The sequence below is a fragment of the Dasypus novemcinctus genome, chromosome 24 (assembly GCF_030445035.2).
Source record: "Dasypus novemcinctus isolate mDasNov1 chromosome 24, mDasNov1.1.hap2, whole genome shotgun sequence".
In the NCBI taxonomy this organism is placed as follows: Eukaryota; Metazoa; Chordata; class Mammalia; order Cingulata; family Dasypodidae; genus Dasypus; species Dasypus novemcinctus.
In genome coordinates this window covers 46,864,603-46,890,696 of record NC_080696.1, presented here as the reverse complement: position 1 = coordinate 46,890,696, position 26,094 = coordinate 46,864,603, and the positions used below count along the sequence as shown (strand labels likewise).

Below are 26,094 nucleotides of genomic sequence, written 5' to 3'. Positions count from 1 at the left end.
TGTTCAGGCTTAAGCAGGCGAGGCCTTGTTCACCCCAGAGCCCCCTGCCGGCACGGCTATTCCCTGTAACCCACCACCTACCTGGGCTCTTCTGCAAAGCACAGCCTTTGGAGTCAGAGTGTCCAGGGTGGAAAACACACAGCTGGAGCAGGTCACGGCCCTGTGTCGGAGTCACAGACCCTGCATTTTCTAGAAGGCCAAAGGAAGCCAGTGATGGCCAGCTCAGGCGGGTGTGTTGGGGTTGAAGAGTTGGTGTGAAGCCTCAAAAGAGCTTCGACTCAGGAGGTCCCTTGGCCCAGCGAGCACGCCAGGCCCCACTCAGGAAGAGGGGCGGGCAAGAGCAGGGACCGTGAGCCCACCTCAGAGGCCGGGCTCTCTCTCTCGGAGCTGCAGGACTTGAGTGCTGGAGCTGCCTGCTTGCCGTCCACGGGGGCAGGGGCAGGCGGCCCAGGAGGGCTCCTTAGCAGCAGTGAGTGCCCCGACCCTCAGCACTGGGGGTCTGCCCTGCATCCCCCCTGGGCTCCCCTGCCCCTCTCATATTCCCCTGGGCTCTGCTAGAGACGGGGTGGGTTCAGGTGCCCTGGGTCTTCTCAGGGAGGACAGGAGGAGGCAGAGGGGCAGGAGCACAAGGCTGATCTGCCTTCTCCCCTGCTCAGACTCCCAAGGCTGTGCCCACCTCCAGGTCCACTCCAGGTGCACCATCCGCTGGCATGTGAGAAAGTGAAAAATCAGTAAGAGAGGCTTTTCTGGCCTTCAGAGATTCCCTCCCCACGGCCCTAAGAAGCAGGTCTGCCACCAATTCCTGAGTCCAGATCTCGCTCAAGAAATGAAGTCACGAGGCCAAGAAGCGCACCATACCCCAGTCAGAACATATCCAAAGAGAACTCCTCCAGGACACATACTCCTCAGAAGGTCAAATATCAAAGACAAAGAGAAAATTCTCAGAGCAGTAAGGGAGAAGCAAACCACCACCTACAAGGATGCCCAGTAAGACTCCATGTGGATCTCTCTTTAGAAACCATGAAGGCGAGAAGACAGAGGCATGATACAATTAGGATAGTGAAGGAGCAAAACCACCAGCCTAGAATTCTTTATCCCGCAAAATTGTCCTTCCGATACGAGGGCGAGTATAAACCACTCACAAAGAAACAGAAACTAAGAGACTTTGCCAAGAAGAGAATCGACCTTTGCAGGAAATAGTAAAGGAAGCCTTAGAACCTGAGATCAAAAGACAGGAGAGAGAGACCTGGAGAAGAGCAGAGAAGAAAGACTAGCAAAATGGCTAACCCAAAGAGTAAGAAGACAGGCAAAAAGAGCATACGACCTAAGAAAACGCAAGAGTAAAACAGTGGAAGTAAATCATGCACTTAAAGCAATATCATTGAAGGTGAGTGGATTAAACTCCCCAATCAAAAGGTACAGGCTGACGGAATGGATAAAAAAAACACGAGTCTTCCATTTGCTCCTTTGTAGACCCAGGGCTGCAAAACGACTGAAAGTGAAAGGTTGGAAAAAGATACTCCATGCAAACAATCACCAAAAAGAGCAGGGGAGCTAGACTGCTCTCAGGCAAAACAGACTTTAATGCACAAAGTTAGGAGAGATAGAGAATGTATGAATAAAAGGGACCATCCACCAGGAAACAATCCATCGTAAATTTCTAGGTAGCTGAACAGTGTAGCCCAAAATACACGGGACAAACTCTGGCAAAACTCTAGGGAGAAATAGACATCTCTACAAGGATCGTTGGAGACTTCAAGGCCCCACTCATATCATGAGATAGAACAATTAGACTGAAGAGCAACAAGGAATGAGAGAAGTTGAACGGCATGAGCGACAATTGAGACTTAACAGACATCTACAGAAGGCTACCTCCCAACTCAGTGGGTTCTGCATTCTTCTCAAGTGTCTGTGGATCTTTTTCCAGGAGAGACCACATGTGAGGACACAATGCAGCTCTCAATCAATAGAGAAAGACTGAAATGAATCAAAGCACCTTCTGAGATCAAATGGAATGAAAGTGGAAATCAGTCACAAACAGGACCAACGGCAATTCGTCAAGGTGTGGAGGCCGAAGAACACATCCTTACATAGTCAGAGGGTCCAAGAAGTGAAGTCAGTCAATCTTTTGAGACAAAGAACTATGAGAACACAACTTATCAAAATGTAGGGGATAGTGCAAAAGCAATCTTGGGAGGGAACATTACAGCCTTCAATGCCGACATGAAAAACAAAGAAAGAGGTAAACACAAAGATTGAACTGAACGACTAGAGAAACTAGGAGAAGAGCAAGCCAATCCCGAAACAAGCAGGAGGAAAGAAAGAAAGAAAGAAAGATGAGAGCAGAAATAAATGAAATTGAGAACAACCACCACAAACAATAGAGCAAATCAACAAAACCTAAAGCTGCTTCTTTGAGACAAACCCCTAGCCATACTATCTAAAAACAAAGGAGAGAAGATGCAAATCACTGGAATCAGAAATGAATGAAAGATGGGACGTTGTGATTGACCCCACAGAAATGAAAAGGATCCCAACAGGATAGTATGAGAAGCTGCATGCCAACAAAGTAGACAACCTGGATGAAATGGACAAATTCCTAGAAACGCACAGACCACCTACACTGACGCTACGAGAAATAGAATACTTAACAGACCATCACAGTGAAAGAGATTGAATCCATCATCCCAAATCTCCCAGCCAAGAATAGTCTGGGGCCAGATAGCTTCACAGGTGAATTGTACCAAGCATTTAGAAAAGAATGAACACCAATCCTGTTTAGACTCTTCCCAAAAATTGAAGAGGAAGGAAAATGACCCAAGACAGTTGATGAAGCCAACGTCAGCCTAATACCAAAGCCAGGTGAAGATACCACAAGAAAAGAAAATCCGAGACCAATCTCTTGAATGAACATCAACGCAAAAACTCTTGACAAAATACTTGCCAATAGAATCCAAGAGCATATCAAAAGACTTATACATCACGGCCAAGTGGGATTTATTCCTGTCACGCAAGTCTGGTTCAACATAAGGAAATCAGTCCAAGAGGAAAAACACATCATCATCTCAATCGGTGTGGAAAAGGCATTTGACAAAATCCAGCATCCTTTTTCAGATACAAACTTCAAACAATAGGAATAGAAGGAAAATTCCTGAACATGATAATGGTCATAGGTGGAAAACCTGCAGCCATGATGTGCTCATGGACTGGAAGAATAAATATCATGAAGATGTCAATCTTCCCCAAACCAATTTATAGATTCAATGCAGTACCAACCAAAATTCCAACAGCCATTTTACAGAATCAGAAAAGGCCATTACCAAATTCATTTGGAAGGGAAAGTGCATCCAAATAGCCAAAAGCATTCTGAACAAGAAGAGCGACATGGGCACAATTTCACTGCCTGGCCTTCAAAGGTATTACAAAGCTACCGAGGTCAAAACAGCAAGGTAGCGGCATAAAGATAGGCACATCTGTTGGTGGAATAGAATGGAGAATCCAGAAAAACACCCTCACCTCTATTGTCAACTGGTTTTTGACAAAGCTACCAAGGCCATGTTAACGGGACATAATGGGTTCTTCAAAGAATGGTGCTGGGGGAGCTGGATATCTATGACCAAAAGCATGAAAGAGGACCCTATCTCACTCCCTACACAAGAATCAACTGAAAATGGATCAAAGACCTAGATATAAAAGCAGATACGAAAGACCTAGAAGAAAACACAGGGAAGCATCTTCAAGACCTTGTAGTAGGGTGGTGGTTTCTTACTCCCAAAGCACAGGCCACAAGAGAAAGAAAAAAAAAAAATAGATAAAAGGGACCTCTGCAAAATTAAACACTTTTGCACCTCATGGGACTTTGTCAAAAGGGTGAAAAGGCAGGTGACTCAATAGAGGAAGATATTTGGAAATCACATGTCTGATAAGGGTCTAATATCCAGGATCTATAATGAGACGTTTACATCTCAACAATAAAAGGAGAAACAATCCAATTTAAAAATGAGCAACAGACTTGAGTACACATTTGTCCAAAGAAGAAATACAAATGGCAAAAAAACACATGGAAAAATGCTCAAGATCTCTTCTGATTAGGGCAATGCAAATCAAAACCCACAAGGACTTATCATTTCACATCTATCAGAATGGCCACTATTCCCAAAGACAGAACTCCAAGTGCTGGAGAGGCTGTGGAGAGATAGAAACACTTCTTCCCAGTTGGCTGGTGGCAATGCAGGATGGTCCAGCCACTGTGGAGGACTGTTTGGCAGTCCCTCAAAAACTTGAAAATAGACTTGCCATGTGACCCTGCAGTACCACCACTGGGTCCATAGCCAGAAGAACCAAGAACAGTGACACCAACAGACATCTGCACGTCAGTTTTCGCAGAGGCATTCTTCACGAATGCCAGAAGTTGGAAACAACCCAGGTGTCCGTCGATGGATGAGTGGAAAAACAAGCTGATAAATTCACCCGAGGAAAAGCTAGGCAGCAGTAAGAAGAAGTGAACTGTAAAGAGGAAGAGAACGTGAATGACCCTGGAGGAGATTCTTTTAAGTGAAGCCGGCCAGACACAGAAGGGCCAATACCACAGGATTGTGTTATGATGAACCAAATAGACTGTGTAACATACTGTACGATAAAAAATAATTTCTATGTAGCCAGGCCATTTAATTGAGAGTTGTACAGATTTATTCAATTGTGTTTGCTTTTTCTTTTTCAATGATTGCTTTTATCTCCAATTCTTAAGTGGACGAGATAGAGTTAGAAATAATCAAGGCAATGGGAAGCCTCTGGGCAGGATTGGTGGCACAGCCGCAATGTCTGACTTTGGTCTCCTTTCCACCTCATCATGGGCCAGATGAAGACAGCAACCCAAGAGTGCAAGTGGGTCTCCGCAGACCACGCGGCCCTCCCCAGCCCTGTGTGGAGTTGGACTCGGGGTTCCGTCCGTCCCCTTCCTGCTTCTCCCGTGTCTGAGTGTGTGCATTCGCTCTGTGTGAAACTAGACTCCGGGGCTCACAGTGTCCGCCCCCCGTGGACATGACGCTCTCCCGGGAAGCCAATGCTAGAATGGATCCCGCTGTGTGGTGAGGAGACTGGGGGTGGGCCCCAGTGACTAGCCTGGGCTCCCCAAAATGGAAAGGATGGAGAGGCGGGCTCTGAACCCAGCTGGGTTTCCCCCTAGCTGGGGCCCGAGCCGCCCGCAGCCTTCCCAGGGAGCTGTGGGGGGGGGGCGTGTTGGCAGAACGGCGTCCAGGGAACAAGGCGATCCAGGAGAGGGGATGGACAGACAGCCATGCAGAGGGACTTTGGCAGGGTTCTGACAGTTGAAGGGCCCAGGGGAAATGACCTCAGGAGGTGACCTCACTTCCTTGGTGACAGAACTTGGAACCCTGGTTACCAGGCACCCAGATTCCACAGGCAGCCCCTTCCCAGCTCACTTGGCAGGAGACGCTCGAGAGAGCAACATGTTCCCCTGCTGCATTGCACGACCCCGAGGCTCCAGCCTCAACCAAAGCGGGAATGAATCCCCTTGCCATGGCTTCCGACATTGGCTCAGGCCTCAGCCACGGAGCTGCTGGCCATCGGCACCCAGGAGGCACCCAGAGGTGACACGGGGTGGCCCAGGGGAGCCGGTTCAGCATAGGCCACTGCTGGGCTCCTCCTGGGCAGCTCCACGTCCATCGTCTTCCCAGGGTGTGGGGGTGTGGACAGGGGGACCACCGCGGGCAGGAGCAGCTGTCAGGGTTGGGGACCCAGAGGGCCTTCCCTGTCCCCTGCCAGGTCATGGGCGGGGGTGGGAAGAGGCAGCTTGGGGACATCCATGTGGACCGTATCTTTCCTGAGCCTCGAGCTCCCCTGTACTCTACACCGGGCTCAGGGGAAGGCAGACCCCATCTGGGCCTGCCCTGGGTCCCGGCCTGATGGAGGCCAGCTTCCCCTGCGGGGGAGGACAGGCCCCTCGCTGACGCCCCTCGGCCCGGCTGCCGGGCACTGTGTTCGCAGAGCTCCACGCAGGTGGTCGGTGAGGAGCTGGAGGAGGGGCTGGTCTACACCGTCTCTCTGAGGAAGGTGCCGGTCCATCGGGGCCCCAGCCAGGGCTGGCGCTGGTTCCAGGTGAGAGCAGGTGCTGAGGGGGGGCCCAAGACAGGTGGGGAGCACCCTGGGGCCATGTTCCACCCTGACTGCCGCCTGCGCGCTCTTCAGGGCTTTCCCACCTGAGTGGCCCCATATCCTGCTTCCTGAGGAACCTGGGACCCCCCCAGTCACCCAGCACACTGCCACTCCACAGATGGGGGAAGGTCAGTGCACATGTGGAGAGGGGCAGGAGAGGGTGTTTAGCACAGGATTCCCGTCAGGGCTGGCTGGAGGGTGGGCACGCTGCAGACACGTGCGCATCGTGCTGCTGTGTTTGCGAGTCCCCTCCTCGGCCCCACGTGCCCAGCAGCATCTCCATGACTGTCCTTGCCCATCTGCTCTGAGTTGTCCAGCTCTCCTGCTGAGGGGGGTTCTCGCCATCTCCCAGAACCGCCCCCTCGACCTTCCTGGGTAGGAGCTGGGGCCTGCCTCGGCTGCCCAGGATTCCAGGAGGACGGCGGCTCAGAGCAGCCTTTTGGCCTTCGGGCCTGCTGGAACCGAAGGTCCTGTCCCGGGGCCCTGCCGGCTCTCTGCTGCCCTGGACACCACCCGCAGGCCCCCAGGCACTGGTCCTCCCAGCCCCAGCAGAGGCTGTAGGAAAGGGCCGGCAGGGCAGAGGACACGCAGAGCTCCCTTTCTCCAGTGAGGGCCAGCTGACCTCTCGGAGGGGCAGCGGTGGGGGACCACCAGCTGTCTTTGGGGGGAGCGTCCCTGCAGCCTCTGGCCCTGACCTGGCATTTCCTGTCCTTGTCCTGAGGTGGGGTCGGGGTGGACAACAGCATCCCCTTGTTCCTCTGGCCCCGGGACAGTGCAGTCCAGAAGGTGGTCTCCTGACCAGGAGGGTCTGCAGTTGCCCAGGGTCTGCTCAGACCCTCAGCCCTGCGGGGGCCTTTCTCCCCCGAGGACCCTCCAGGCACCCACCCTTTCAGGTCAGGGGCCTCACCTCTCAGGTGCTGGCTCCCCTGTGGTTCTGTGGGAAGGCCAAGGACCTTTCTCCACTAGGGCCCACACGGCCCCTTGGCCCGACGTCGCTCAGGGCTCGGGGCAGCAGGTGGGCCCTGGCCCCCCCCGGCTGGCTCCAGGTGCTGTGTCTGACCACCCTGCCCCCTCTGTCCCACCCCAGAGGAAAAACGAGGGGGCCCTCGCGAGGGGGGAGAGCCGCACCGTGCGCATGGTCAAGGCCGGCCGCTGGGAGGACCTGGCAGAGCACCTGGTGCCCGCCTTGCAGGAGGGCGACCTCGACTATGTCCGCACCTTCCTGGGGACCTACCGCATGTTCACCTCCACCGAGCAGGTCCTGGAACGGCTGTTCCACCGGTGAGCGCCCGCCCCCACCCGCCCCCTGGGATGCTGCGCACCCCACGCGCTGGGCATCTCAGAAACACCACTGCAACCGCTGGCCTCAGTTTCCTCCTTGGGAGGGGGGCACCCTGAGGACCAGCCGCCAGGGCTGAGTGTAGGACAGACTGGGAGGGTCCGTGGGAAGGGCCACCCCGAGCCTGGCTCCCGGATAGGGCGGCTGGAGGTGCAGGGCTGCTCCCGGGCAGGACTTCCCTCTGCCCAGGGAAGAGGATCTCGGCCTCGCCCCCTTCGGACCCAGTTTTCTCATTTCTCAGGGAGGTCTGCGAGCCCTTTCAGGCCTCCAACCTTGGAGTGGTCAGAGCAGGGATCCCTGTGGACTGCCAGAGGGCTCCAGGCCCACCCCGGGTCTGAGGCGGTGCCGCTGAGGGCTCCCCCTTCCCCTGGTAGCCGGCACGTGTCTACTCGGTGCACGCGCTCCCTTCAGCACCTGGCTTCATGCAGCGGACACGGCAGACCAAAGATCATGCCTTCTGGGGGCCTTTGGAGGGGGGGCTGCTGGCAATAGACCGAGCCATCTTCAGCAGGGGGGACACTCAGCCAGCAGCTGTGACAGCCTCACGGTCTCCCCTAGGTATGGAGGTGACCTCGGTGGGAAGGGTGAGCCTCCTGGACGCCTTGACGTGAAAACGTAGGTGCACTTTGGGTGAGGGCGAGGTGCTCTCGTGCCCAGACCCCATTGTGTGGAGTTGGGTGGTGGGTGGCCGGGTAGGACTGGGCAGGGTCTGGGGCCAGGCATCCTCCATCCCCTGGTCTCCTGGAAGCTGAGTCCAGAGGGCTTCCCCCTCCCCTTGCCAAGGAGTAAGGAAGCTGAGGTGGGGTCCTGGGGCACTGTCTGCACAGGAGGCCAGGGGACTCATTCCCCAGAGAAGCCCACCCGTCCTCTGCCCCCTCCCAGCTCCCAGGCCCCCAAACACCACCTCACACAGACCCCCGATGGGAGGTGGTAAGTGGCCTGCTGCCAATCTGCCGGGGGCCTCAGTCCTGTCTGCCTCCTGCAGGGGTGGTGGGGGTAGGGGGCAGTGTCCGTGGGAAGGGGAGACACACACAACACCAGGCAGAAGATGAGGCAGCTTCTCGGGCAGACGCTCCTGGGTGGGGGCCACGAGGGCTGGGGCAGGAGGACGGGCCCTGCCCCCTCCGCACTCAGCAGCTGCTGAAGCTCCTACTGTGTGTCAGCACCGGGCTGTGGCCAGGCCAGTCAGAGCCCTTGCTGTCCTCATGGACTTTGTGTTGAGGGAGAGGGTCCCTGGGGGCAGCGTGGAGGGCAAGGCCGCCGTCTGACTGTGCTGCCCCCCACTGCCCTCAGCACCCTCTGCACCCTGCTGGGCACCTGGATGGACCAGTACTGGGAGGACTTCCTGCAGCCTCTGGACTCTCCCTGCCTCCAGCTGCTGGCGGCCCGTGCCCAGGAGCACCTGCCAGGCTCTGGCCTGCAGTGCCGCACCGCGCTTCTGCTTGCACAGATGAGACACACAGAGCCCACGGAGGCAGAGCCGGAGGGTGAGGGGGCCTCGGGGTGGGGGCACGTGAGCTTGTGGGCCAGGGGCCGGGATTGCACCGCCGAGGCAGGAGCCAGCAGAGGCTGCCCTCGGGCTGCAAGCAAGGCGGAGCCCCAGACATGTCCCCTGGGAGCCTGCGGCGGGGAGCACTTTCCTGGGCAGGATCTTCCCCTAGAGGTAGTGGGATCTTCTCTGTTTTGGAATGACACTCGGAGCCATTCATGGTGGGGAAACTGCCTCTTGTCCAGCTCCTTTGTCAGCTACAGAGCCACCGAGGCCTCCAGTGCGACCGCCAGCGCCAGTTCCAGGCCCTGAGGCCGACACAGGTCCAGAGCCAGAGTCGGCTCCATCACCACCCGGACTGCCAGCTGGTGAGGTGGTGCCAGTGCCTGCCCTACAAATAGAGCCTGAGGCATTCCGCACCGTGGCGCCAGCTCCTGAGCTGCAGGTGGCTCCAGCACCACCACAGCTGCCCCCCGCAGAGATGGGGCCCATGCCCTCCCTGGAGCTAGACCATCCGACCCGGTCAGCTGGAGCACCTGCTCAGGAGCCACGGGCAGCTGCAGCACCATCAGGAGCAGGAGCTGCAGAGCCGGGGGCAAGTCTACCTCCACCTGCCTCGCCGGCGCTCCACGGATCGGCACTGCCCGCTCTCGAGGGAGAGCCTGCTCCTCCAGCAGCAGAAGCGCCGGCTTGCGAGCTGGAAGAGGCCTCGGGGCCACCTGCACTGCCACCTGTGGAGGGAGCGCCAGTGCCCCCTACGGAGGCAGAGCCGGCCCCATCTGCAGGGGCAGCCCCATCCCCACCACCAGTTGGTGAGGGGGAGGCGGTCCCACGGCCACCTCCAGTGCCACCTGCACAGGTCGCTCCAGTGCCCACTCTGGAGCTCCAGCCGGTTCAGGCGCCTTCAGGAGCAACGACTCTTGAGGGGGAGGCAAGGCGGGCAGCAGCACCTGAGCCACGGTCAGAGCTCAGCTCAGCAGCAGGGCGGGCTGCCCCCCCACAGCCTTGCTGCCCCTGGCCCGGGCCCTGCGGGGACGGTCTGCGTGAGCAGAAGCCCGAGCTCCTGGCTTTCCCTCCCAAGCTGGTGGCAGAGCAGCTGTCGCTCATGGATGCGGTGAGCAGCTGGGCTCGGCAGGGTGGAGCTGGGGGGGACCTTCCTCCCAGGACCTGCCGCCCCAGCCTTCCCCACCCTGATCCCGAATCCTGGGATCTGGGTCCAAACCCTGGTCCACTGCCAGCCTTGTTCCCTGGGCTAGTTTCTTGAGCCCAAGCCTGCACTTGGGCCTCTGGAGAAGAGACCCAGGACACTAGCCGGCCCTGCCACATGCACTGCTGTGACGATGACCCCGGCCAGCGTCCTGAGGGCCCGCGGGATCTGAGCTGGGGGCGGGTGTGGCTGGCTGACTTGCCCTCCTCCCCAGGAGCTGTTCAAGAAGGTGGTGCCCTACCACTGCCTGGGCTCCATCTGGTCCCAGCGCCACCAGAAGGGCAAGGAGCATGTGGCGCCCACCGTGCGCGCTGTCATCAGCCAGTTCAACCGCGTGGCTGACTGCGTCAAGGCCACCTGCCTTGGGGACCACAGCATGAAGGTCGCAGACAGGGCCAGGGTGGTGGAGCACTGGATCGAGGTGACCAGGGTGCGTGCCGGGGCCCTCTCTGGACTCTTGGACCCCCCTGTGCTCTGGTGGGCTCATGGCCTCTGGGCCCTGCCCTGCCTGGAGCACAGCCCTCCTTCCTCCTCACGTCCCTCCCAGGCTCTTCCCTCAGGTAGAGCATGGGGGTCCCACTCTGGGGCCCCGGCTCGCCCTCAGGGCTCCGTGGGGGTCTGTCATCCAGAGGGGGAGGTCAGCTGAGGGGGCTGGAGCAGGAGCAGGGCACACTCAGGCCACCCCTCATGGCCCATTCTTTCTCCCTCCCCAGGAGTGCCAAACCCTCCGCAACTTCTCCTCAGGCCACGCCATCCTCTCTGCTCTCGAAAGGCACGTGATTGGCCATCAGAAGAAGACCTGGGCGGAAGTTTCCAGGTGGGCAGGCTTCTCTCCAGGGGATGCTGGGGGGACCAGGGGCCCAGCGGGAGGTTGGGCATCGCCCTGCAGGGAGCCTGGAGGCAGCGGGATCCAGGCAGGGGCCAGGTGGGCTGGGGCTCCAGGTCTCGCCAGGACCTGAGGTCAGCTATTGGGCATCAACACTGATGCTGTCCACGGTCAGGCACAGAGTCGAGCCAGATGAGAGCACGTCCAGGGTGCGCTGGTCAGCAGCCCGCTCTGTCCAGGGGACAGCTCCCCGTGTCATCACCAGCCGCTCATCAACTAGGAGTGGGGGTTCTCGTGGTGCCCGCCTGAGAGCTCAGCTCCCAAGCCCATGCTGTCCTGCAGTGCTCGCAGCTGCCCAGTTTCAGCACCACCCACCCAGGCAGTCCGGGCCCCAGGACCCGGCTACGACGAAGTGGGTCGTCCCCTGGACGCTCCCACCCACTCCCACCTTTCTCCTTCCTTCTTGCCCTCCCCCAGGGACAGCTTCCGCCTCTTTCAGACACTGTCTGAGATTTTCTCCAGTGAGAGCGACTCCTCCCAGGGCAGTGAGCTGATCTCCCAGGTGAAGAGCAGGCGGGGGGGCAGGGCTCAGGAGGGGGGCTTGTGAGTGTTTCCCTGGGTGTTTGTTTGCAAACATCCAGTCAGGCCTCTTCTGGAGGAAGATGAAGAGGGATCTGCCTGGTTCATGGGCAGGTGGGGGGCAGCTGCCGGGCCATAGGCCGGGGTTGGTGCTCGGATGCGGTGGTGGGGGCTGGGATGTTCCAGGAGGAGATGATGAACCGGCAGGAAGAGAAGTCTCCATCCATGTGGGGGTCTCAGAACTGCGCCTTGTTATGAATGGCTTGTGTCAGAGAGCTAGGAGAAGTCTTTGGGAGACGGGAAACCACGGCGGGTCCTTTCTGACTGAAACTAGAAGCTTCCACCTAGAAGACGCAGCACAACTTCGATGTCCAGTACTGCAATGTCCAGCCGTGCAGCTGGAGGACGGGGCGCCCCTGCAGGCAGAACATCCCGAGTGGACCCCCGGGAGGGGGCGCCTGTGTGCGGGCCTCAGGCAGCCTTTGGGTTTTCAGTCGTGTGGGCTGGGGCAGGCAGGATCTGCTCAACTAGGCCTCCTGGGACAGCCCACCCTCCAGCTCCACCGCTGGGACGACACGAGGCCCCTCGCACATGCATGCGCAGAGGCCAGGAGAAGCGGACAGCTGTTGGCAGTGGCGGGCTGTGGGGCGACGTCAGAGCAGACGAGGCCTCCAACCGGAGGGAGCTGCCCGTCCTCGGCACACGGAGCACATCCTTCCTTGGGCCTCTGGCTGAATGGAAGCATGAGCATCCAGCGGCGCCGCCCTCACGGCCAGCTGGCGGGGTTGACGGGAGAAAAGGAACGTGACTGAGCGTTCCCGGGACTCTGAGCGGGAGAGCGGGATGGCCAGAGCGTCCGAGCTGCTGGCATGCACCCCCGAGGCCTCTGGACTCCCGAGAAGGGGTCAGGTCTTTGTGGTCACGTCCCAGATGTCCAAACAGGCTCAGGGAGGCCAGGCCGCTTGCACCAGGCCCCCAGGGCACCTCCTGCACGTGGTGGCAGCAGATTTCCACCTGCCCACTTGGTCCAGGGGTCCAAGGCCCCAGGGACAACGGGGAGGGATGGAGGACCTCACTGACCCCGAGCTGCTCAATCCTGACAGGAGGGGAACCCTCAGTTTGCCACCCTGGACGCGAACCCAACAGAGCCCAGAAGCAGCAGCAGCGGGAGGGGGTGGGGGTGACTCCTGCCAGGGGGCCAGGGCAGGTGACCTCCAAGTCAGGGTGGGGTCCTCCTCCCAGCCATCCCTCCTGGGCCTCAGAGCCCGGGCAGCCTCCCTTCCATGTCTGTTCCCCTGGAAGCTTGAGGGCCTGGAGCCGAGGGAATCCTTGGGGACTAGTGGCAGCAGGTCAGAGCAAGAGCCTGGGAGAGTCGAGGCTGGGGGACTGGGTGGAGCAGGGTGTGGACTTGTGACAGAAGAAACGCCGGTGCTGGGAGGTGACTGCAGGGGAGTTTGAGGTACTTGGAGCCCGGGAGGGGAACTTCGGGGTGACAGCTGGGTGCCCAAGCGTGTGCCGGGGTGATGCTGGGTGGTACTAGGAGTCCGAGCCTGCGGGGTTGTCAGGGTGGGGTGTCGGGGGCCCCCGAGCGCCTGCGCTCATCCCCACCCACTCCATGCCACAGGGTGCCATCCAGGGCACTGTCCCATGGCTGGGGACATTCCTCACTCAGTTTTCGATGGTGGACTCTGCCATGCAGGAGTTTCTGAATGTGAGTGAGCCAGGGGGCCGGGGTAGTGTGGGAAAGGGTCCCTGAGTCTTGGGATGAGAGGCCGGCCTGAGCCCCGAGCACTGAGCAGTGGGCACACTGCATCTCCGGAGAGCCTCCCGGGCACCCTGGAGCTGGGTGCCGTGGACTTGTGGCAGCAGAGTGAGCGCAGGCTGGTCCCGGGGCATCTTCCACTGTGGTCAGAGGCTGGGCTGGGGGGCCCTGGGGCTCCCCTGGTGGGCCCCACTCCTGCGCCCACAAGCGTGCCTGGGTCCATGCCCGGTGTGGGCTGCCCTGTGCCCGTGGAACTCGCAGTTGTGCCGCGTGACAAGGGCTCAGGGGCGATGCGCACGGCAATGGCTGGGGGCCCCCTGGTGATGGATGTGACCTCTCTGCCTTCCAGGGGACCATGGTGAATTTTGATAAAAGGAGGAAGGTGAGCAGCTGCGGCCAGCAGTGCGGGGGTGGGGCAGGGGGTGGGGGCTGGGCAAGAGAGAGCCTCCTGGCAGGGCATCCCCGGGCTGCAGGCAGCTTCGTGGAAGACTGCTGGGGAGTTGGAGGAGAAAAGACAGGGCCGACCCCTCCCTCGGGAGGGTGGGGGTTCACCTGGTGGAAGGTCGACTTCCTGGAGGAGGAGCTGTGTGAACTCAGCCCTGAGGGCAGGTAGAGCCCGGAAGGCAGGGGAGGGCTGGGGAACCCAGGAGCCAAACCAGCCTGCGGGCCCCGGCCCACCGGGCATGCCCACCCGGGCCTCGGCAGTGCTTCCTTCTCTGTCTGACCCCAGGAAGACCAGCTAGTGGCCGAGCTGCAGAAGCTGCAGGCGCGCTGCTGCTACGACTGCCTTGTGCCCGATGGGCGCTTCAGGGCCTGGTTTGAGGCCGTGGAGCAGCTCGGCCAGAAGGACAGGTGAGGCCAGGGGGGCACCAGGCCCCGGTGGGGGTGGGAGTGGCCTGGTGGCTCCTGGGCCCACGTAGGCCCTGCTGCCCGAGGAGGCCGGGACATGTGGACGCCAACTGCTGTGCGGACCCTGGGAGGGAGCCCAAGCTGGGGCTCCCGGGAACCTGACAGCTGCCCCCTGTCCTGTAGCCTCCTCCTGTCTCGTGAGTGGAAGCCGCCACCCGAGTCAGCCAGTGAGAGCTTCCAGGCCCAACACCCCCTGGGAGGCAGCGAGCCTTGGAGCAGAGAGTGAGTTCCCCTTGCGGGGCAGGCAAGGCTGGGCTGGCTGGGACTCAGGGGAGCTCCAGGCTGAGCGTGGGATGATGGGGTGGCTGCCTGCCACTGAGCGCCGGGATCCCAGCTCCACTCCTGACCAGCCCTGGGCCTGGGAGAGTCGCCCCATCCATGGACCTGTTTCCTCCTCTGGACAACGGGGTGGTGCGGCATGAGCTCTGGGGCAGTCGGGGCCCCGCTGGCTCCTCTTAATGGACCTAGGATTAGCCGTGTGCAGATTTAGCAGGGCAGAGGTGGGGAGGCATGCCAGGGGAGGCCCCCAAGGTAAGCCGAGCCTCCATCCAGCCGCCAGGGCCCCGACGCTGAGTCCAGTGGCAGCGGCAGCACCGCCCGCTCCAGCGTCCAGCTCCAGGGTGGCCCTGACGTCAGCAGTGGGGATGCCGCAGATTCTCCTCACCTGCCCGTGGCTGGCTCCTCCAGCTCTGCGGTGGAAATCCACCTGAACCACGTCCCGGAGGCCCAGGATTGTCAGGAAGCGAAGGTGACTGCCCAGCCCTGCTCCCTGGGGGCCCTTACCCTCCCACCCCCCCTCCTGTGCCTGCTGGACCCTCCTGTGTCCACGAGGGGTGGAGCCCCGTTGACTCGTCCAGACCTTCTAGAGCCTCCTGGAGCTTCTCGAGCAGCCCGGGCTGCCCCGAGGCTCCCGGCCTTCTGCTGACCTCCCGTCCCCCACAGCCGGGGCAGCCGACCTGCGCATCGTCTCCTATCGGCTCCACCGTCCCGTCAGCGTCGGGAGGAACGTCCTCTTCCTCCTCCATCCAAGCCAGGGCCACCCGGACCAGCCGAAAGCCCCAAGACTCATGGCCACGCCACAAACGGCACGTGGGTGACCGCTGCTTTGTCCGTGTCACCCTGGCCGAGGACAGCGGCCACAAGGTCCAGAGCATCCTGGTGAGCCAGGCAGGCGGCCGCCCCCCAGGCCATGGTGGCTCAGGCCGGAGACACCTGAGCGGTGCCGTGGTCCCTGCCTGCCACCCTGGAGCATACTTGCCAGTGGCTGGGGAAGGACAGATGGCCACGTCCAGGGGCAGGAAGAGCGTGTGTGCGATGGCGGTCAGGGCTCAGGACGGTGAACACAGGCAGGCCCGAGGAGGCGTGTGCTTGGTGGGCCGAGGAGCAGCCGGGAGGCCAGGGCTGAAGGAGCAGGGGTCGGGGGAAGGGCTGGGGTCAGAGAGGCGTTGGGAACCAGGTCCCATCAGGCCCTGGAGCTGCCGGACGGAGCGTGACTTTCTCAGGAGCCCCTGAAGGGTCAGAGCAGAGCAGGGACAGCAGGAGAGCTTTGGCCTCAGAATGGATGGTGAGGCGGTGGGTGGAGACACCAGCCAGTGAGGCGCTGCTGCCATGACCCAAAGGGGAGGATGGGGTCTGCCCCAGGGCGGTGGCCGTGAAGGCGTGAGCAGGGCCCAGATCCCGGATGCACGTGCAGGTGGAGCCACCCCTGCCCCACGGCCCAGAGGCTGCAGTGCTGTGGTGGTGTCCCACTGAACGGGCTGCACTTCTCTTATGGCCAGGAGCTGACGTGCTTGTTCTAAGCTGTCACTGAGTGGCCCTTGGCCTGAGCCCTGCCTGCACCCAGGCCCTTGTGCTCAAGGCAGCTGCCCTCTAGACCTTGCTGAGCACAGCTGCCTCCTGGAGCCCAGGGCATCCTGTGGGGCCGTAGGGTGTTTTCCAGCCTCCTCTTGGACAAACATCTGGGCTTGGACTGGACGTGTGTGTTCTGCCTGGGGTTCAGTGCTCCGCGGAGGCCTCCTGGAGAGGCAGGGGCAGGGCAGGGGCCCTCCCAGAGGGCGAGCCGTCTCCTGTGCTGGGGAGGGAGGAGGGACAGAGAGAGGCCCCGAGGTCTCTCCACAGTCCCCACCCTCTGCTATGAGGCCACCCTTTGTCCCGGGGCTCTGGGAGCCCCTAGCAGTTGTGCAGGCCGAGGAGCCAGGGGCTGGGGCTCAGCCTGCAGGGCAGGGGATTTGGACCCTCCCTTGGAAACACCCGCAAGACAGAGGTGCAGGTTCTTGTAGAGATGGGGTGAGGAATGACTGGAAAAGAGCCCTCATTGCATGGAGTGTCCCCGGGGGGAGCAAGAGAAGAGAGGGAGGCTCCTGTAGACGCAGCCCTGAGCAGAGGGACCTCCTCAGGGTCTCTGGCAGCTGCGCCGTGGGGAGCCGGCTCCAGGACCCATGCCCTGAGGCCTGTCGTTGACCCACCACAGGTGACCGACCAAGACAGGGCTCCAGCCGTGATCCGCAAGGCCCTGGAAGAGCACGAACTGGCTGGGGAGCAGCCCGAGGACTACCAGCTAGTGCAGATCATCTCAGGAGATGGCAGTGAGTCGGGGGCGAGTGGAGAGGGCAGGGGCGCAGGGGTGGGCGGGGGCAGCACGGCCGCAGACCCAAGGTGCGAGGCCCCGCTCAGGAGGCCCAGTGCGGGGCTGCCCTCGGGGGGCTCAGCAGGCTGGTCCCGGGGAGCGCTGGGCTCAGGGGCGTGCGCTGGGTTGGAGAAGGCCAGTTTCAGCGCTGAGATCCCGAGCAGGGAAGGCGGCAGGGATGCTTGGGGTCGAGACCACCTCATGGCAGCTCCACTCTGACGCTGGCAGGTGGAAGTCAGAGTCGCTTTTGGAACAAGGGTCCCCAGCTTTCAGCTGTGCCTCTGTAGATTCTTCCCTTGTCGTTCAAGGTGTTGTTCAGGTGACTCCTCTGTGGTCCTGGAGTTGGACTGGGGAAGTCGGGTGCCCGGGCAAGGCCAGCTCTCATGGGGACACAGAGAGTGGGGGTCGTGCATGCCCCGGAGCATGGCTGACCACCCCTCTGCCCCACCCCCCCAGCCCTGCAGATCCCAGACGGTGCCAATGTGTATTACGCTATGGCGCCCTCGCCCGATTATCGGTTTCTTCTCCTGAGGAAGACCACGCCCCTGGATGCCGAGGTCAAGGAGAGAGCTCTCTCAGCCCTTCGGGGGAGTCGGCAGAAGGGACCCAGGTTCCAAAAGGGGAAACTGTAACTGGCCCCAGCTGCCCCTCCCCCCCCAACCTCAGGGCCCCCTTCCCTGCCAGGTCCGCCTGGCCAAGTCCTTCTGCTGACCCCAACCACCGTGGGCCAGGCCAGGCAGGTGCTTCCCTCTCCAGCAGCCAGTCTGGGCCACCCCCAGACTCCACTCACACCCCTGGGCCTGTCCTCCCGCTCAAAACATGGCTAGTCAGAGGGAGGATCTGCGCGAGATTGTCAAAGAGATGAATTGAGAATCAACAGCAACAAAGACTATCGATCTAAAGGGGAGACGCAACATCTTCCTTTGTCCTTATGTCCTAGATGTTCGAAGTGAAGATTTTGTTATTAAATTCTTGTTTCCACTATAGCCTGGGAGTTGAGTTTGGTTCTTGCATTTCCTGTGTTAATCGAAATGAGATAAAGGCCCTCGCAGTGCTCAATCAAAGGAGAAATCCTGCAGAGTCACCTGTTTATTTTAGAAGGGAGAAGCGACAAGAGCCAGCTGCCCCTCCCCGGGTTCCTGAAGCCAACACAGGAATCCACACCAGAGAGCATTTCGGTGCGTTTTGATGTTCCACCTGGCGGGAGCCGAGAGCACCCAGGAGGACTGTCGGGTTTTAGACCATTCACAAAGACCGTTTCCTGAGCCCGGGAAGGCAGTGCCGCCTTTCTACCACTTTGGAGGAAGAAGGAACCTTTCCCGCTTCTTGCCTGAGGCTTTGCTTGCACACCAAATAGGAACTTGTCATTTTCAAGGGCAAACGATAGGGTGACACCAGCAGTAGGTAGGGCAAGAATGAGAACATAGCTGAGAATGTGGAATGGAAAGGGCCAGAGGAGCAAACGAGGAGGATTCTTGGCTTCAGTACAAGGGCAGGCAGACCCGGCCTCCTCAGTGCCCCTCAGGGCCTCACGGTCCACACTTGACCTTGGAGTTCCTGCTTTGCGATCCTCATCCCTGGCACCAGAATTCCTTTTCCTCAGGTGGGAATGGGGGTTGGAGCTGCAGCGCCCCGGACTCCAGCTGGGCCTCCTTTGTGTCCACACCACTGCTCCCTGTGAACAAGTGCTTCCACTGCCGTGCCATTCCCTGTGCAAGTCCTTCCCCCGGAAAATCCCCGGCAGGCCCCGCCTCTGCGCGGGCTCCCCAGTGGGCTCTCCTTGCTGGCCGGGGCCGGCGGCAGCACGTGGGAGCTCTCGATGCCAAGACAAGAGCGCTCCTTCCTGTCGGCCAGAGACCCCATGCACCCTTTTCTGCGGGTCGAGGGGAAGTTGGGCCGTGCGCTCTGAGGTCCACACTCCCCACCGTGTGGCCGCTGCCTGGCCTCAGGAGGAGTTTGGCTCTGAGCGCTTCGAGCTGGCGGGACCCTGGGAGGGCTGCATCCATCAGTACACAACTTGGGCTCTGCTGGTGTCACGGGGGTGTGGACAGGTCCTGTCGGGAGGGGGTGCAAGTCACGGCCTGCTGGTACAAACGACCACAGTCTTGCCCCGATTCCCCTCATGGCACGTTCAGTCGCTGAGTTGCTCCCTGTCCGGGGGGTGACAGGCCCTGTCCTGAGCTCCCCGTGGGCTGCAGCCTGGCTTCCCCATGACCGGGAGCTAAAGGGTGACGCCCTGGCTCAGCACAGAGCCCAGGAGCCTGCACCAGCCTCCCGCCTGCCCCAGGTGAGGGCCGAGAGGCCCCTTCCATCTAGGTGGTCAGGGAAGTCCAACACTCTCATCGGACACTTTCATGAGGAAATATTGCTCTCGAATGCACTTTCTCTGTCATTCACAGAGTCTCTAGCTCCAGCGGGCACTGTGAGCTGTTGATGCTGGATGCTCACCTCTAAAAGGGAAAGATTCACTGATTGTCGGAGGGTTGCTGTGATACCATCCATAGTCCCACAATACTCATTCCACTCTGGTAGTGGGTCTCAGTTCCCTGGCCTCCCTCACGTCCTCTCATATACCAGCTGGGGACAGGCTGGACATCCAGTTCAGGGATCCCGTCTGCAAACACAGGGGCCGGGTGGCCGAAGAGGAAGAGGAGGGGGCCACCTGGCCTTGTCGTTGGCCACAGTCACCTGCCTGCCTCCAGGTGCCCTGCTCCTGGCTGTCCTCTGTTGGTGGCACCTGGGCACCTTGACTGGGGAGGTGGCCAGATATCAGGTAGCCTCCCCCCACCCTCCTCACCCCCAGCTTCTCCAGGCTCTCCAAGCCCACCAAGCCCATCAGCAGCATGGCCCCCCCCAGCCCGGCAGTGTTCCAGGTGCCCCCAAGGCCCACGGGACCAGGGAATCATGGGGAGGGCTGGTGGCACATGGTGTTGGCTGGTGCCTGTGAGCGGAGCCGTGGATGCATCACCCACGTGTGCCCTGCAGGGCTTGTTCCAGGGCCAGGAGCCAAGGGCAGCCTCGGACCACTTCCCCGGTGGAGCGCAGTCTGGGAAGATTCCTGTGTCAGGGCTTCTCTTAGAAGCAGGAGCTTCTGTTCCTCCCCTTCATGCTCCAGGTCCCAAGGGACCTTCAGGCACTTCTCTATTTGAAAAGAGAAGGATGAACTCCAGGGCTGTAGTTCCTTTGGGATCACTGCTTTGGGCCAATCGGAGCTCTCACCCACTCAACAGAAGGCGAGTGTATCAGGCTGCTCACAACCACGCCAGCATTTCCAGTGAGGAGCACTGAATGAATGAGTGGACAGTCAAATGACGGTGCCACAAGATCCCTTGACCCCAAGGCAACAGGACACTCTCCCCTGGCTCCAAGTCCCCCACTGAGACCTTAAGACTCTTTTGGCAAAATGGACTGAAGAAGGACAATTCCAGCTGAGCACTGGTCTTTGCCAAAACAAGCCCAAAGAGACGTTATTCCAACAAAGGTCAGTCTTTGACCATCAATGGTCATGGACCAGGCCACTCAGGGTGTCCCTGCCCCATGTGTAAGGAGATGCAAACCAAGAGCAGCTCCTTTCCTAGCTGCAGCGTCTGCAATTTGAGCTCTTCCTGTCTCAGCCAGAGAGCGATGGTGACAACTGGCTTTGCCTGCTGGACAGAGGCCTGGTTTGTGGATGCACCGAACAAGGACATCCTTCCTTCAAGGAATGTCCCCTCCACCCAGGGCTTGGAGGACAGTATCAAGCAAAACGTCACAGTCAGGGCCAGATCCAGTTGCTCCCAGTGTTGAGATCCCAGCTCTTGGAGAGGGCCCTGCCAGGGCTTTTCTGGCTACTGCGCTGACAGCAGGGGGCAGGGCTTGTCCTGAGCTCTTCATTCGACCTGGGCACAAGCTTTTGCTGGTTGTGGCAGCCCCAGCCTTCAGTCCCCAGAGTCAAGCATCTCCACCTCCATCTCGATCTCATTCCTGTCCAATGGCTTGAGTGCCTCTCCCTCTTCTTCATCATCCCCCTCCTCATCCAGAGGCTGAAGGCTTTAGAGACCAAGGATCTTGGACATAGAGCCAGAAGCCGAAAACCAGGAAAAGCCAGAGTTGGGGGGGGGGTGGAGAGAGAGAGGAGAGGTTGCCATGTGCATTGCCATGTGACAGAAGAGCCAAGGACCAAGGATTGCTAGCAGCCTGCCCCAGAATGCCACCACTTCTGGGAGAAAGCATTGCCTTGCTGGTGCCTCAATACTGGACTTCTCCTAGACTCATAACTGTGAGCCAGTAAATTCCTGTTCTTTAAGCCAAGTCGTACCATGGTATTTGTTTTAGAAGCCATGAAACTAAAAAATCCATATTTTAAAAACAAGGAAGCCTAACAGAGAGAGGTTAAATAACTTACCCAAAGTTACATGCACATGAACCTAGGAAACATGAATATGAAGCTTGCATTATTAATTATACATTTTCTTATACATACAGGGTGGGGAGGTAAGAACAAAAATAGAAATAAATGTGAGGCAAATCTTGCAAACCTGTCCAAATGAAAATTTGTCTAGGAGGAAGTTCAGGTGGAAATTCAAGTAAGCTACTTTCCTTCTATGAACATTTAATACTCTTGAAAGGAAAACATATTTTGAAAAGTTAATATTGTTTGACCTAGCATCTCTACTTCTATAAGTGTATCCTAAGAAACAACCAGTAATAAACTCAAGTGTATGTGCAAGGATTTTCATTGCAGTGCTATTTACTATGGAAAAACATTTGAAAGAAATCCAAATGGCCAAAATTTTCTAATTAGTTAAATTCAATAAATTTTAATTTTGAACATTCATATGGAAAAACATGCAGTCATTCAAACCTTATTGTAGAGCATAGAGGCACATATTAGGATATAGATTCAACTGCTATAAAGAAGAGAGCAGAGTATATGGGAACCTCTTATGTTTTTTAATGTAATATTTTGTGTGATCTATTAATTTTTTAAAAAAATAATTAAAAAATAAAATTAAGTTAAAAAAAGAAAAAAAAAGACCTTAATAAAAATGAATTAAATAAGATGGGAGCTTCTTTCTCCCTTCTGCAGCAGCCTGGAGATTGTCAGTTCAGGGCTTGCAGGGGTTCTGCCTCATGAGATTACTCCAGGGTGCAAATGCCTTCTATCTTCTTGCACTGTTGTCCATAGAGTGTGTCCAAAACCACACTTCATTCTTATTACTGTTAGTTGGGAGTAGCGAAAGAAGGCAATTGGGAAGGCATGTCCCTTTCTTTCAGTGCAACATCTGTAAGTGGTATATGCATCTCTTCCATGATTTGTCACATGGCTTGGTCACATGGTTACATTTAGCTGCAAGGGGGTGTTGAAAAGTGTCATTTAAAAATTATAATAAAGCTTGGTGGCTTCTAGTTCTAAAGGGAGAATAGAGAGTGATATTGGAGAGTAAATAACTGTCTTTGGCTCAAAACACAGAAAAATTTTTTATAACATTTTAAGTGGAAAAAGCAGGAAACAAAATGCAACCAATTTTTACCTGCCTGTAGATATGTACACATGCAATTTAAGTCTTTTTTCCTATATAAACGGTGGTTATCTTTGAGAACTGGGATTGTGGTTGGTTTCAATTTTCTTCTTTGCGCTTCTATTGTGCTTTCCCAATTTTCTATGAAATAACTTTTTTTTTCCTTCCAATCAGAAAAACTCACCATATAGACATTAAAAGGAAGTAATTTAGGAAGGAAAGCAGTGCATGTTGTGTCTGCAGCTGCCTCACCTTTCTTCTCTGCACCCTTCAGCTGGGCCCCTTTTGCTGGTGGATCTCTTGGTTTTCATATAAAGGGACAGCATTGTCCATCCCAGGTCTCAGATGGGAAAGCCCAGTGGGGGTTGTCAGTGAGTTTATTTTAGTTTGATACAGGCAGATTTCCACCAGGAATAAAAGCCAGCATCAAACATAGTCTTCTCATTCTGTGGGATAATTAATAGACAGCTCTCTGGTACTCCAGGGGAAGGAAGGCTCTTGCTCCGAGATGTGGATAGAAGGGGGTTGTTCAACAGAGAGTAGGTGCTAGAGAATGGGCAGGCACCAGCAAGTAGAAAGTGCTCACAGAGGCTGTGATTGCTCCACTTCTTGGACCCTGAGACAGTGAGGGATTTAGGCAAAGCCAGGTTTCCAGCTCCTTGCCTGATCTTCCCCAGAAGGCAGACCGTTCTGACCCCTCCTCAAAGCACTCTTGATTGACTGTCAGCTTAGCATTTTGCCTAGTGATGGTGTCTTAAGAGGCGGCAGAACAGGCCAGTGGCTCAGCAACAACGAGGCAGCACCTCCTGTGTGCCAGGCATTGTTCTGGACAACTGTGCTTCAAGATCCAGCTCTGCCTTGAACTGTGCCAGTGTAGACAGATTACTCCCCTACACTGAGCTTAGTTTCCTCATCTATCAAGTGGAGTCATAACAACCTCTACCTCATTGGATGGATGGGAGGGATATATTAATTTCCCAGCTGCTAAAACAAATGTGATACAATGGGTTGGTGTAACAAGAAATTGATTGGCTCACTGTTTCAAGGACGAGATTTGCTTCCTCCCAGGGTCGGTATCTTCTGGTTAGCCGGTAGTCTTGGGGTTCCTTGTTTTTTTCCATCACACAGCCATGTGCATGGTAGAGTCTCCTTTCATTTCTGGGTTCCCTTGCCTTCCAGCTTCTGGCTGCTCTCTGTGGTTTTCTCTCTCTTGGTGGCCTTCTCTAAAAGGCCTTGGGTAGTGGGCTTAAGACCCATGCTGATTTAGTTGGGCCACACCTTACCTGAGTAACCTCATCAAAAGGTCCTATTTGCAATGGGCTCACACCCACAGGAATGGATTACGATTACGAACATGTTTTTCTGGGGTACATGGCTCCAAGCCACCACAAGAAGTAACTGAGATAATGCCTGTGAAGTGCTGAGCATGGCGCCTGGGGCACATTACAGCCTCCAAAGCATCCACAGCAGAAGGCTGGAGATATTGGTCATTATTATTCCCAGGGGTTCCCTGTGAGTTTTGACATGTCATCTTGCCCCAGGCCATCTCAGGTTGCCATGGCACTGATTTCCTGGACAGGGCAGAGCAACATTTTCTTCACCTGAGCTGGGATGGTGATACCCTTGTCTGACTCCCAGGACTCTCTCTTAGACAGCTCAATTCATCAACAGTCTGTGGGTGCTGGCTAGTGTCAGGGCCATGTGCATTCAGCTTCTCTCTCCTGCTGAGAGTTTGAAAAATTCATTTATTATGTTCATTTATTTAGCTATTGCTTCTATTATGTTTACTGTGTGTTAAATATTATTTTTAGTACTTTACAATTTTTAACTCTAATTTTTGTAACAAACCTATGAGATAGGTATAATTATTACCTGCTAGATAGGGAAACTGAGGCACAGGAAGATTAAATAACTTGCCTGTGGTTTCATGACTAGCAAGTGGTAGAGCTGGGATCTGAACCTAGGCAGGGTTTCGTTTGTTTTAAGCAACTGTACTATGAAGGAGAAGTAATGTGGAAGGAACACAGACTTTGGAGTCTAAGAAATGTGGGTTTGAATTCCAGCTAATGAGCAGAACTGGAAATTTCCATCACTGCCTGCTTCACAGATACCTTTCCTAATAAGAAAGGCCCCAATCCCCAGTTATCTTGGTCATGCTTTATTATGCCATTTCGGTTGATTGGCCTGGATTGGGCTTGTGACTCAAGAGTGCCCCATCTCTTGCCTGGGACCCATGACTTATGTGGCCAATCAGATTTCTCTCAGGAATTTGGTTAAGAGACTTGAGCAGTGAGAATGGGGATTGAAACCTTTTGGTCAAGAGACGTGGGTGGGCTGGAATTGTCATTTTGGGTCATGTGCAAGTCAGTGTTAGAGGATAGATGTGGGCCTCACTTTCAGACAGGGGAAGAATGGAGCAGGGCACAGAGAGAGATAGGAATCTCTTACTAGAGTAGAGGCTGCCTATGAGAGAGAGAAAGAACCCTACATGCACACATACACACACACACTCACACAGGCTACCATGTGATGTTGATTCTGCTGATTACCTACGAGTAGCAAAACTCTAGAAAACTCTAGTCTGTCTTTTTGTTCCAGAGAGATTTCTTTCTCCTCCAAACAGTGCATCTGAATGGCTGGTTCTTCCATTTCCATTCCATTTTGCCCATCCTGTGGGATGTGGTTCCTGCCAAGAAAGAGATCTTAGTGGTTGGACAGCCAGGAAAGCCATCTATTACAATCAAATGTGGTATGTCATCAGGAGAGCTAAGAGTAGGAGCTGTGGAAGGCTGGTAAGGGGCACTTGGTCCTGGAGAGGAACTCAGGAAAGTCTTCTTGGAGGACAAGAGCTGCTGGTCTATCACTCTATCTCATGGGTACTGCTTCTTTGCTCCTTTAAGCTGGAACCAAGCATCTAGAATCTCTAAATTACACTCACTTGACTTTCAGATCTCCCATTACCCAGATTCTGATCTGCTGCTCTGCCATCTGGATGGGGCTACCCATACCTGAGCCTACCATGTCCCTTTGGCCATGGCCTTGGACCTCTCAGCTCCCTACCTCTTAGATGTCTAGCCTGCTTTTCACTGATCTGGTGCCTGTTTTAACACTGAGTATAATGAGAGGTTTTTTCCAGCAGTTCCATGTATGAGGGAAAAAATAGTGTTGTTCCCACAACAATTTAATGAATTTCCTACTTTCATTATAATCCTGGCCAAGTACTTATAAACATTCCCCTTTCCAAACTGAGATTGGTTTTCTTTGTTTGTTGCAGCCAGCAGCTGGGTTAGGTTTTCTCCATCTGCTTCTTTGTCATTTTCCTTTCTTGGCCCTCCTCTTCCCCTGGGGTTCAGGGAGTGGAACCCTTGTCTTGGAAAAGGCACTGTTGACCTAAGTAGCAGGCTGGGGGCACATCTGAGAGTTGTCACTTACAGTCTAGAGGGAACTGGACAGAGAACAAAACCCTTGGTTGACTGACTAGTCCCTTCACTGAACGTAACCTGAGACTACAGATGTGCTAGGTAGCTCCCTAGGCACCAGGAATAGAGCAGTGAACCAAAAGACTGCCCTGCCAGGCTAGTGGGGGTGTATGAGACTTTCCTTATCAATAGAAGCACCAGCACACATGCACAGATACTGATGTACACACACACCAATATGTATGCATGCACACACATACCCC

At 56.6% G+C, this 26,094-nt stretch overlaps 1 protein-coding gene across 1 annotated transcript; it reads left to right on the top strand.

The window, feature by feature from the left end:
• Positions 1 to 8,834: 8,834 nt before the first annotated feature.
• Positions 8,835 to 17,897, top strand: LOC101425228 (ral guanine nucleotide dissociation stimulator-like). Its single transcript, XM_071211823.1, has 12 exons — positions 8,835 to 9,026; positions 9,260 to 9,370; positions 9,512 to 9,814; positions 10,006 to 10,116; positions 10,424 to 10,639; positions 10,923 to 11,026; positions 11,513 to 11,597; positions 14,107 to 14,142; positions 14,845 to 15,033; positions 15,228 to 15,443; positions 16,756 to 16,870; positions 17,368 to 17,897. Exons 1-12 carry the CDS (start codon positions 8,835 to 8,837, stop codon positions 17,541 to 17,543), a joined length of 1,854 nt encoding a protein of 617 aa, XP_071067924.1. The 3' UTR covers positions 17,544 to 17,897.
• Positions 17,898 to 26,094: the final 8,197 nt, after the last annotated feature.

Coding starts and splice junctions, on each gene's coding strand:
- LOC101425228 (XM_071211823.1), top strand. CDS start 8,835: ATGGACCAGTACTGGGAGGACTTCCTGCAGCCTCTGGACTCTCCCTGC. Junction 9,371..9,511: donor ACCACCCGGACTGCCAGCTG/GTGAGGTGGTGC, acceptor CCCTGGAGCTAG/ACCATCCGACCCGGTCAGCT. Junction 9,815..10,005: donor CCCATCCCCACCACCAGTTG/GTGAGGGGGAGG, acceptor GCCCCCCCACAG/CCTTGCTGCCCCTGGCCCGG.